This window comes from Camponotus floridanus, unplaced genomic scaffold, assembly GCF_003227725.1.
Source record: "Camponotus floridanus strain SB8 unplaced genomic scaffold, Cflo_v7.5 scaffold3, whole genome shotgun sequence".
NCBI lineage: Eukaryota > Metazoa > Arthropoda > Insecta > Hymenoptera > Formicidae > Camponotus > Camponotus floridanus.
In genome coordinates, this window is record NW_020229436.1 from 6,361,938 (window position 1) to 6,375,638 (window position 13,701).

At 24.2% G+C, this 13,701-nt stretch overlaps 1 protein-coding gene across 1 annotated transcript; it reads left to right on the forward strand.

The window, feature by feature from the left end:
• Positions 1 to 422: 422 nt before the first annotated feature.
• Positions 423 to 12,294, forward strand: LOC105252492 (aminopeptidase N). The gene is made up of 13 exons (XM_025410045.1): positions 423 to 458; positions 2,698 to 3,153; positions 3,364 to 3,544; positions 4,004 to 4,145; positions 4,448 to 4,523; positions 5,230 to 5,570; positions 6,698 to 6,972; positions 7,302 to 7,516; positions 7,678 to 7,968; positions 8,068 to 8,137; positions 10,772 to 10,858; positions 11,035 to 11,222; positions 11,959 to 12,294. Exons 2-12 carry the CDS (start codon positions 2,831 to 2,833, stop codon positions 11,182 to 11,184), a joined length of 2,151 nt encoding a protein of 716 aa, XP_025265830.1. The 5' UTR covers positions 423 to 458; positions 2,698 to 2,830; the 3' UTR covers positions 11,185 to 11,222; positions 11,959 to 12,294.
• Positions 12,295 to 13,701: the final 1,407 nt, after the last annotated feature.

Sequence of the window (13,701 nt, forward strand, 5' to 3'; positions counted from 1 at the left end):
AGAGAGAAAAAAAGTGACATGGCATTCTTAAAAGTATTAAGTTGCAGTTTAATATTCATTGTCGCGACTCCTTTTGATACACAATTGCTCATACATCCAAAGATTGATGAATCGCAGAATATCCACTTTGTACTATATGTTAATGACGATATCTTCGATGGCGAATATAATGTCAGCATTTATCTTCTTCATAAAACGCAAAATATATATTTTTATACAGAAAATTTGTCTATAATTAAAATTATGGTAACAAACAATACACAAAGATCTAAAGAAAATGAGGAAATAGTTTTAGTCCATAACCCTGAAAAATTTATTTATGACATCGAAACATATATAACCACTATTTCTTTCCCATATGATTTATCATCAGGATATTACAATCTGAATATAAAATTTTCCGGTCTTTTAGCTGAAGATGGAGGATTTGGAACTTACATAAATAAAGATGACAGAGTGTGAGTAATTTTCAAAATATAAATATATTCAAGGTGTTTCTGCAACATACACATCATTAAGGATGTTTTGTATGTATCCCAGCAAAAAGTAGCTGAAAATCAATATTGACGAATATCCACTTTTGATGTATTTTGAGTATGAAAAATTGTGTGGAATTTTACAATTTGATCTTAGCTACAGTGCAGAGATGTATTTTTTAATATTTATTGCGTTTTTACTGAAATATTTCGAATTTTGTTAATCAAAATGATTAACTTTTGACAGAGAATTTCGCCTTGTGACAGATACATGGCTAACTTCATTAAATTATATTTAATATCTTCTTAACCAGGTAGTACTTGTATAATATTATTTGACCAAATATTTCCTCTGTATCTAAACTTTTGGAAATTTTGAACAAATTCTGAATATTATTTCCACGTGTTTTTGTCATTTGAATCGACGTAGTTATACGTTTCCCATAAGAACACACGTTAATTTGGTGCAAATTAAAATCCTTATAACTTGTGAATGCATTAGTAAATTGATTTAAAAATTGTACTGAAGATTCTAAACATATTTAAAGACATTCTGTACAATTTTCACTAAATTCTCAATATTTTGAAAATAGGTACAAAACATCTTTAAGTCAGGATGCGCGTCCTCAGGGCCATACTTTATTAGACTTGCTGAATAAGATTAAAATGCGAGTTCAACGGGGAGTAAGTAAAGGGAAATTTTATCATTTTATTATAGTAAATAATTGCAAAATTTAATAATATAGATAAAATATATATTTAATAATATACATTATATATTTATATTTAATATATTTTTAATAATATAGATAATAATAATATATATAAATCTAATAAATTGACAAATTTGTTTAATAACACATTATAACATTTAATTATAATATATTAATAATAAATATTAATATATTAATATTAATATATTATATATTAACATATATTAATAACGTAAACTTAATAAATAAATTTACAAAAATATAGTAATAAACGAATATAATAAAATATACTTATAATAACAAATATTTTTGATCTTTAAATGTAATAAATTACAATAAAAGTTCAATATAACTATCATTTTCTTCTAAATATAAATTCTGCTCATGAAATTTTTTTTCATGTGACTTATCATAAGAGAAGTGATTTCCGCACATGCGTTACGAATTCTATTTTTAAGAATTTTTACATTTTCCGGTAGGGGATGATATATTTTATTTTTTAAGATGTTCCACATTAAAAAGTCCATAGACATAAGATCTATGAGTAGAGATAACTCTTCTGATAAAACAAGTGAGAGACATTTTCAGCAGGATTGCTCTACGTTTAGAATATAAGTGAAAATAGTGATTATAGTCGAGTTTTTATAATTTATTATATTTAAAATCAAATATATTTTTCATTATATTTACAATTGGTCGTTATAATAGAATCAAAAACAAATTCCTTTTTTCTTATTTCATTTTGATCTTATTCTACGAGCCCAGTAAAGCGTGTACCTGAGTGAGCAGATAGGCAACTCGACTTAATGATGTGTATGTTGCGGAAACACCCTGTACAAACATTTAAGTAACTTAGGCGCTGAATATCATTCTTGCTTCAATTTTTGCAAACTATTTATATTATTATTATGATTGGCACAGTTTAATATATATGCGTATAATTTATAATAATAAATTATTATTTAATCATAGTTCTCTCATAGTTTACAAATAATTCTCATATGAGTTATTAATTCGGAAAAATCTTTTGTATTGAGTATGTAATATAATATTCCTATTATAAAAAAATTTTTAATATAAGATAGATATTGATCATACATAAATGACGAAATCTTAAATCTAAAAAGTATGCTATTATATGTTATATTATCATTTTCACTTAATTACCTTATAAGTGAATATTTTATATTGTAATATGTTATTGTATGAATATTATATAGATATTACAAGAAAATTCTATACATTTATTATAGATATTACAAAATTTTTTTCCAATAAATTTATATTACATAATAAAAAATATTCTATAATGATAAAATTATAATATAAAAATATAAATTACTACATCATATAATAATATAAAATATTACAATTATTCTTTTAAAAGCATCTCCAATAGCTTAATACATTTCTATATTTTCTATTTCTCTTTCTTTCGCTTTTAATTTCTAATACTTTTGCAGTAATTAAAAACTTTTTGTTATTTAAAATGTATTCTTACATACTAGATGGTTAACTGATTATCACACATTTGAGATTCGAAGATTATTTCCAATTTTGAAGGACACTTTATATAGTACTTTACATACTAGTTATAACATTTCTATAAAGCATCATAAAAACTACACAGCTTTGTCAAATATGGATATGAAAGCAATAAATATGGATGAAAATAATATGCAATGGACACGTTTCAAAATTACTCCCGCAATGCCCGTGTATTCCATAGCGGCAGGTATAATCCATCTCGCCTTTATTTCAGAAACAAATCAGAGCACAAGATTGTGGTGTAGAACAAACATGATATCACATGTACAATTTGCATACTCAGTTATTAAAAATATTACGCGGTACTTAAACAATAAAGTGCCAAACAGTAAGAAAATTTTGGAAGTAAATCATGTCGCGATTCCGAAATTATTAGCTGAAGGAGAAGAGACAAAGTTGGGAATCATTTTTTATAGGTAATTGTATTGTAATTTAAAAAAATATTAATTTTTGCATTAAAACTCAATATTTTTTCTCGATATTCAATTATAAAATCTAAGTATATATAATTAAAACATATAATTTTCTCTCTAAAAGCGTGTTTAGTGATTGTATAATTGAATAGCGATTGTTAACGTATAAAAAGGATTCTCTATTTCATTGTAATATTTGCGAATTATTTTTAGAGAAGCAGATATTATCTTCAATCACGAAACAGATTCTGAGATACGCAAAATTGAAATAACACAAGTTATAGCATATAAGGTGGTGCGTGAATGGCTTTATAATGCAATTGATCCAATTAAGTGGGAACCCTGGTTAAGCAAAGGTTTTGTTACGTTCTTTGGAATTTATATCGCTAATGAGGTTATTTTATATTTAATATTACTTATTTCCACACACATAATCAGAGTAATATAAAAATATTCAGATTTCAGATATACAGATTTTTACACAATGTAAAATATTCCTAAATCTTTGTAAATATCTTCTATCATTCAATATATATTAATATAATTTTTTTTCTATTTGTGATCTATAACGATAATCAACTAAAACTTGCCACCCAAGCAACATTAAATTAAAATATCATAATTTATACATTGGCATATGTACTTTATTACTTTAAAAATGCATAATTTAAAATGATGCTATTAAATATCGTTATACACGTGAATATATTTTTTAAACTAATATTTTTAAGAAGAAAAATTTAATGAATATGTGCAACTTTTTAAATATATAGTAACAGTTCTATGTTGCTAATGTGTGGACCTCCTTTGATTAAATATTTATTTAATTATATTGAAATCTTTTTACGTCCAGATATTTCCACATCTGCGAATACAAGATTTTTTTCTTATTCAAATGCAACATGATGTTCTTCATTGGAGCACTAAGGACACATGGCCGCTCACAATCGAATCAGAATTCAATAGCTTTTTTGACATTTCTCGTTACATCAAAGGTATAAGCAAGCAAATAATTGATTATCGATAAGTTCTTTAATGCATGCAAAAAACATTACGATAAAAAAATAACTTGTTGTTTTACATGTAAGTTAATTGTGTATTTAATTTTATGTATTTTATTTGTATTATTGTTTTCATAAATATTAACGATTATCAGAAAAATAAAATAAAATTTAATTTTTATTTATTAGACATATAAATTGGTTATGTTCATAAATTTATACATATATCTAAATGATACATAGTCAATTTATTTTATACATACTACATTTTTACTTTGTAATATAAATTTTTACAGCAAGCATTATGTTCCACACGATGCAAATTATATTCATCAAACAGATGTTTGCAATCAAGTGGTATTTACAAGATCAGTGAGTAATATAGATTACATTATAATTACATAATAAATTTAAATATTGATTAACATTACGTTTAAATAACTTTTTACTTTTGCATTTTTTATAATTATTGTTTGTGTTATTATTTTATATTTGAAATTTAATTATTATTAAAATTTATTTATTTTTTAAATTTCTTTTATATGTCTTTATTTTTTTCTGTATTTCTAATTTTATTTATATTTAATTTTTATCAGTAGGGACAGTTCAGGACTTTTTAATTATTCCCTTGTTAATTTTTATCTTCTTTTTTATCTTCTCTTTGGTGTTTGTATTTAATATATTATTATTATTTTAATGTTTTCATATTCTTCCAATTTTATTTAATCCTTTCTTTATCTACATCTCCGTTTTTTAAATCTTCTCGTTCTTATGTCTTTTGTCTGTTCTCTACTTATGTCTTTTAATTCTTTTTATTCATACTTTATTTCTTTTCTGTGATACATTTATCTCTTTAATTGCTATTCTATTTTCCTCTTTTTCGCTATTTACTAATAATATTTTTCTCATCGTTTATTTGATATAATTATAGTTTATTTGATATAATTTACGCTACTATCAGTTCTCTTTTACTTTTACTCGTTCTTTAACAATTTTAATTTAATTGGTTTTTAATATTTTTCTTAAGATATCTTTTTTTATTAATTTTTACCTATTATTTATTCGTTTGGATTTTTAGATACATAAGCAGTAGTATTTTCTGGAATATTATGCAATCTATCGTGGATGCATCACCTTTCAAAATTAAATACAATTTAAAAGACTGGATAACTAATTGGACACTATTAAATAATTATCCTGTGATAAATGTGAAAAGAAATTATAAAATTAGCAGTTTGAATATATCGATAGAAAATTTTAATACAAATATATCGATACATGGGAACATTATTACGCGGACGCATTCCGATTTGGAATTTTTGCCTGAAGTATGGTTAACACCACATACATCGTATCATACATTAACTATAGATTTCGTAGACAAGAATGATTGGATATTGTTCAATTTAGAACAAAATGGTAAATATTTATCGATAAGTTTATTATACTTTGACATATAAAGCTATTTTTTTAGAAACTTTTTCTTAGAAATAATTGCGTATTTTCCTTATACTAAATTGATTCTTATTAGTTGTACATCAAAGTAAGGTAAAATAATTGAAAAATAAATATTTTACCATTTTTATAATATTTTATGATTTGTATGAAATTTTATTTTAACTTAAAGTATAAAATATCTAATAAACTATTCAATTTTGGGCTATTCTACTCATATAACTTTCTACGAGGAATATTGTGAGGAATTGATATATTTAATTTATTGAATTTATATATTTAATTATATATTTGATTTATATATTTAAGGAATTGATTTATATAGACAAATTAGAATAGTGTTATTTATAAAATGAGATAGACTTTGACTCAACATCCAACTAATATTTCTATCCTTTTTCCGCTTCTAAACCTTACAACTTTCATTCAAAACGTTTTTTTTCGAAATTCCTGTTTTCGAGTTATTGTGTGAAAGTAGGAACTCATGTATATATATAATTCAATGTATGCTATTCCAATTATATGAGTAGTAAATTTTTCAATATACTAAAGAAATTTTTTTTAAATAATAACCAACAATGATTAATAATATTTAATATTAAAAAATTTAATTGATGGAAAATTTAATTAATATATTTAAATTAATATTTATAATCTACAATTTTTGACTCATACATATCAAAACAGCTATTTTATTACTTAATTATTTATATTTGCTAAATTGTCTACATACTATATTCTTTTAATAAAATTTTACGCGCGATGTAAAAATTATACCTACATTAAAATGTATGTATTCAACAAAGCATAATTAATTTCCTTATCATTTTTATTATCATGAATGTAGTGAAAATGAAGTTAAGTTGACATAACGTTCTTAGTATAGCTCTTCAAATACATTGATTTATCAGTGTAACATAATTTAATATTGTCAATCCATAATTTGTTTTTTATAATAATCACAATTTTTAATACACAATTTCTAACATATATTTTATACGCTTTGAATATAAGAAGACAAAGATTTCAAATAATTACTTGATAAATTTAATAAAAAATTTAATTTAATTCAGAATTTATTTTTCAAACAGGATGCTATCGCGTCAATTATGATGCCGAGAATTGGAATAGACTTTCGAAATATCTGAACTCCAATTCCTTTGGAAAAATACATGTTCTCGATCGTGCTAAAATCATCGACGACACATTTCATTTTCTGATGACAGGCCAATTAAATTCTACTGTATTCTTGGATATTTCACATTATCTATGGCGAGATAGAGATTACATCGCATGGTATCCTATGTTCAAAAACTTGGAATATATGTCGGGTTTCTTTGCATTTTCAGAAAGTGCACCTATAAAGGTATAAATAATATTAGTTTGTATAAATAAAAAAACAGGTTTTATGTTAAATAATATATATAATTGTTTCCGCTTTTAAATTTTCATCTAATCATTTCTTTAATATTAAGAAGAATAATAATAAATATCAGAATATATTAATTAGTGTAATATAATTACGTATTTATTATTATATGTTTCTAACCTTATAAAAATATTATTATATTATTTAAATAACGTTTTAATAATAGCATATGCATGCGTAAAACTTTATCAAACTTTATCAATTTTTTTGTAGTATATAAATTAATACAAAAATATATATTTTTTATATTATTTAACAATTTCTAGAAGGAAATAATGCAATCATTGAATGAGATGTTATTGGAAATAAAATATCCCGATTTTAAATCAGATACCATCATTCAGGAAAGCGTTTTCACTGAATGTTTGAGGCAAGAGGTTGCAAGATGGTTATGTATTTTAGGTCATGATTATTGCTTGCTAAAAGCATATAATGAATTAAAGCTGTATATTTACAATCGTAACAAATCTTTACAATCCAAGTAATTACTTTTTGCAATTGTTTTTCAATCAAGATCATTTTATAAATATATTTCTCTCATATATTTCTCTCTCTTTTGTGAAATACTTGATAAATTATTTAATCAAGAGATAAAATTAAAAATTTTAATGATCTATTTATATTTTATTTCGAATATCGTAGAATTTGGATGGGATGGAAAGAATGGATATTCTGCAATGGTTTGATGATAGCGAATAACTATAATTGGACACAGGTGTTTGATGTATATTTGAAAGAATCCGATTTTAGTGTTTTAAAATTTTTGGCTTGTTCCAATAGTTCTTCAATAATTGTCCAATATATGCGTTTAATGGTTAATGTGAAAACAGTTATCGATCGTATAAACAGTTTTTGTTTTATTGTTGCGAGGCATGCAAATAATATCCGAATACTTGATTTCATATTATACAATTTGGAAAAAATGAAACCTATGTAATAATATTACTTTTATAAAAATATGATTGTGCAATTGTGAAGATTTGCTCCAATTTGTTAAAATTATATAATAATGCTATTGTTTCGTTTTTATAGACATATGGATGTTATTCCAGCATTAACTATGATCATTAACCATGTATATTCTAAGCAACAAATTGACCAGGTAAATTTTACTTATATATAGGTTTGTATACATGTACAGCAACACATCATTAAGTCGGGTTACTTATCTGCCCACTCAGGGGCATGCTTTACTGGGCTCGTAGAATAAGATCAAAATGAGAATAAGGAAAAAGGAATTTGTTTTTATGACTCTATTATAATGAACAGTTGTGAAATTTAATAATATAAATAAAATATTTATCTAATAATAAATAAAATAACAATAGATCAAATAACAAATAAAATTTAATAAACAAATTTGAACAAATATAATGAAAAATACTTATAATGAAAGATATATTTGATTTTTAAATATAATAAATTATAAAAACTCGATATAATCATTATTTTCTTCTAAACATAGAGCAATCTTGCTGAAAATGTCTCCCACTTGTTTTATCAGAAGAGTGATCTCAGCCCATGGATTTTATGCCTATAGACTTTTTTATGTGGGGAACATCTTAAAATAAAATATATCACATCTTGCCGGAAAATGTAGAAATTCTTCAAAATAGAATTTGTAATACATGTGCGGAGATCACTTCTCTCATGATAAGTTACGTGAAAAAAAATTTTATAGCGCAGAATTGTTTTATGTTTAGAATAAGAAGATGGTGGTTATATTGAACATTTATTGTAATATATTACATTTAAAGATCAAAAATATTTGTTATTATAAGTATATTTTATTATATATTATATTCTTTTATTACATTCTTTACTATATTTGTGTAAATTTATTTATTAAGTTTACGTTATTAATATATGTTAATATATAATATATTAATATTTATTATTAATATATTATAATTAAATGTTATAATGTGTTATTAAACAAATTTGTCAATTTATTAGATTTGAATATTTTATATATATTATTATTATCTATATTATTAAAAATATATTACGTATAAATATATATTATTTAAATTAAATTTAATAATATATATTTTATCTATATTATTAAATTTTCCAATTATTTACTATAATAAAATGATAAGATTTCCTTTTCCTTACTTCTCGTTGAACTCGCATTCTAATCTTATTCAACAAGTCTAATAAAGTATGCCCCTGACGATGAGCATCTTGACTTAGTGATGTGTATGTTGCGGAAACACCCTGTACATGCACATTTATAAAATTATTTATTAATTCCTTTTTTTGAATCTCAATTATCAATACATGTATATATATATATACGTATATATATATATATATATATATATATATATATATTTATTTATATATACCATATGTCTGAATATATACAGGGTGACCCATTTTAACTTAGGCAGCCAAATAACTCGAAAAATAAGCACACTACGAAAAAATGGTTAGAATCAAAATTTCGTCATTTCGAGGGGGACGTACAATGATGTTAAAATCAGTCCCCCCACTTCTCCCCCTGGGCGGTGAGGGGGGGCAAGTTTGAAATCTTAAATGGGAACCCCTATTTTTCATTGCATATTCTTGTAGCTTATCTCGAGAGCTTTCCAAAACACTATAATTAAGTACCTTTTTATTAAGTACTTTTTGAGTTATAAGGCTTAAAATAATTTCTTAATTTTACATAAACCATAAAATATCTAGTAAACCATTCATTTTTCGATTATCTTACCTTCATACTTTTATGTACAAAATAATGAGAGAAATCAATTGGTGTAAAGAAAACATACAGTTGTTTTTAAGAAAAAATATGGAATTGTTAATTGCAAATTACATATTTTTTCTTAGAAACAACTATGTGTTTTCTTTACACCAATTGATTCCTCTCATTATTTTGTACATAAAAGTATGAAGGTAAGATAATCGAAAAATGAATGGTTTACTAGATATTTTATGGTTTATGTAAAATTAAGAAATTATTTCAAGCCTTATAACTCAAAAAGTACTTAATAAAAAGGTACTTAATTATAGTGTTTTGGAAAGCTCTCGAGATAAGCTACAAGAATATGCAATGAAAAATAGGGGTTCCCATTTAAGATTTCAAACTTGCCCCACCTCACCGCCCAGGGGGAGGGGTGGGGGGGCTGATTTTAACGTCATTGTACGTCCCCCTCGAAATGACGAAATTTTGATTCTAACCATTTTTTCGTAGTGTGCTTATTTTTCGAGTTATTTGGCTGCCTAAGTTAAAATGGGTCACCCTGTATACACATAATTAATTGAGATTCAACATAATTTTAGACTTGTCTGTTCTATGATATATGTATTAGAATCGTCAATTACTGGACAACATCGGGACATTTATAAAAACTATAAAGCTTTTTCTATTGGATTATTTTTGTTAATTACATGTTATTTTTATTTTTCTCTAATTCAGTGCAATTTTAAAAACCGAATACAACGTTATTTCTAATAGCTTCTCGGAAACATTTAATAATAATTAAACTTAATAATGGAAATGGGAAAAAGGGAATTATATTCTATTATATGATGTATATTATATAATAATGTATCTATTGCAAAATATATGTAAAAAATTTTTAATTTAACTAGTTAATCTTTAACAGTTTAAATTTCTTCGAACATTTTGTTGTATAATTACACTAAAGACAAATAATATCATCTAAAGTTCTACTACATTATAACGTAGAATTAATACTTATATAATCTAAAAGATAATTTGTTTTAGATAAAGGAATACGTGAAAAATAATATCCAGGATGTTCTAAAATACTCAGTTTCTCCTCCCACTAATGATGGTAAAAACGATGATAAGGTAAATTTTATAAGTTTAGGTATATTTACATAATTATTAATTTCATTTATTATTATTAAGCTTGTTTATATTTACGTTCCATATTACTATTTTATTTCTTATTCTAATAATCACAAATTCTGACTTTTATGAAAAAAAATTACTGTTGAAATAAATGTTAAAATAATTCGTTTTAGGTAATTGAATCCTTGCGTAAAAAGAAAATAACAAGTATAATAACTTATGTAAACCGTAAGCTAGATCTACGTTGGAATCAAATAAGGACTCAACTGTACAAATATCGATATCTTATAAAAGACTTTGATGATGTTTTTAGAGCATACTAGGCCAATTAATCAATTAAATCAGGAAAAGATAGAGAAATGTAATGCATGCATATATTTATTTTTATCATATGAATAGTTTTTGTATTTTCATTTATTCATTTTGATTAAAAAATATGCATTCATTAATAAAAAATACACATATGATAACGACAATATAGCGGTTGAGTTGTAATATAGAATAAAAAGTTAATAAGGTCTATTTAAACAATTATAGTGAATATTGTTGTTCTTTCTTTTGTGAGCTTTTTACGCAATTTTTCTTACAATTTTTTTATTTCTTAAAGTACTATTTGTGAGTAATAATTAAAAAAGAATATTTCTTTCAAGATGAATTGATATTGTAAGGTTGTCGAGCGGCAATAATCATGTACTCCGACTTAATGAGAACATTATTTATTTGATAGAGGTACACTTAAAACTGTGCGGCCGGACCGACGCCACGCTACCTCGACACACGTGGTCGCTTCTTCCCGCGCGCGCTCTCCCTCGTGTATATATGCCGACTGACGCCACGCTGACGCCACGCTGACGCAACACTACCCTCTTGTCTTGCCAGCGCCCCCGCCTTCCATGGCGTACCAGGGTCATGTACCCTACAATAATCTGGGCGCGTAATTTGGTTTTTCTTTGGTATCACGTTCATCTCACAATATGTACATATATTATATAACGCACACATATGAAATATCATAATTATCGTTCATAATTTATAAAACGTTCTTAAGATATTAATCAAAAAAGGTAATGCTTAATAATAACTATTTTTATTGATAGATTTTTATGAATGGAGATTATAAGACACAACGTACCGGTAGATGTAACTTTGTAAACACAAGAAAAAAATAAGATATTTAATATATATTGAATGAGTGTTAAATAATTGCAACAAAAATAATACTATGGTGTCGGCTGAATAATGCAAAAGATAGGGAGCGAATTACACCTGTGACACAATGACAAAAAGGAATTAGAAAAGAAATAGAAAAGGGCAATTATAACATATGCACACTATAGTAGCGCAGTGGTGGTAAAAATAAATACTTAATTTTTTATGATAATAACTCTAGAAAAAGAGAAGAATAAAAAAATGAACAAGCGGATGATATATAAATCCCCTAAAAAAAACCTTAGAATTCCTTAGATTTAACAAATTGATTTGGATTTAACATTTTTTTGTCCAATTTAGAGTTTAAAAGTTTGTTGTCAGATTAAATTCAATACAAATGATATGTACCGATGATATTTATTTTATTTAAAAAATTTAGAACAAATTATATGTTTTAATTTTTCTAATTAATAGAAAGACTTTTTAATATAAAAAAGCTATTTATTTTCTTAATACGAAGATATCGAAGTTTTATTTTGATATAAAAAATTTGCTGTGCTTGCAGCATGCAAGATATCAATGGTACGTCATTATGTATAATGTATATGGAGCAAATATTTAAAATCTGTAATTTAATGTTTCTTATAGAAAATGAATATTAACAATTAAGTTTATATTAAAATTAAAGGAAAGTCAAATGTCACACATTTAGTATGTTATTCGAATTGATAAATATAATTATCAATTATAATTATATAATGTGTGTTTATGTATGTATAAACTTATAATGTGAAAATTTAATGAATACAAAAGAGAGAATTGATTATCTGTAAATATTATATTTTCCTTCTATTTATTATAGATATATTATTTTAGTGTGCGCTCATGCAATACTAACAAAAATATAACATATAATGTTATGAAATTGTTTCTTTTTCAGGATTTATTTTTTATTCTGAATTCTATTTCCTTTACTATAAAAAAATATATTATTAGTTTTAATAATAATAGTTATAAAAAAAGGTTTAGGTTTAAAAAATAGAAAGAATAAACTTTGCAAAAGTGCACAAACATTGTATATTTATACCTTATAAAATATGTATTTAAAATAATTTTAATGTAAAATTTTATAATAAAATTCGTTTATATGTTAATTATAAAGATTTTTCAAGTCTATTATTTTTGTTAATTACATGTTATTTTTGTTTTTCTTTAATTTAATGCAATTTCGGAAGCCGAATATTAACTATTTCCAATGACTTCTTGAAGGCACTTAATAATAATTACATTTAATACTGTGTGGAAATGACAGGGGATATTATATTCCATTGTATGTTCCATTCTATAATAATGTCTCTATTGCAGAATATTATATATAACTGTTTTTTAATCTAACTTCTTGATCTTTTGTTACATAAGTCTAAAGTTTCTTTAGATAGAATTATTGCATAATTACGCTAAAGACAAATTATATCATATAAATTGTACTATAATACATTATGAGGTATTACTACTCACATATTAATTTAAAAAGACTACTAATTTGTTTTAGATTAAGGAATATGTGAAAATAAATTTGCAGTATATTTTAAAATATTCAGTACCTTCTTTGATTAATTATGATCGAAACAGTGATGAGGTAAATTTTCTAAGCTTAGATATTTATTATTAATTCTTATTATTAAACTTAT

Coding starts and splice junctions, on each gene's coding strand:
- LOC105252492 (XM_025410045.1), top strand. CDS start 2,831: ATGGATATGAAAGCAATAAATATGGATGAAAATAATATGCAATGGACA. Junction 8,138..10,771: donor CTAAGCAACAAATTGACCAG/GTAAATTTTACT, acceptor AATTTGTTTTAG/ATAAAGGAATACGTGAAAAA. Junction 10,859..11,034: donor ATGGTAAAAACGATGATAAG/GTAAATTTTATA, acceptor AATTCGTTTTAG/GTAATTGAATCCTTGCGTAA.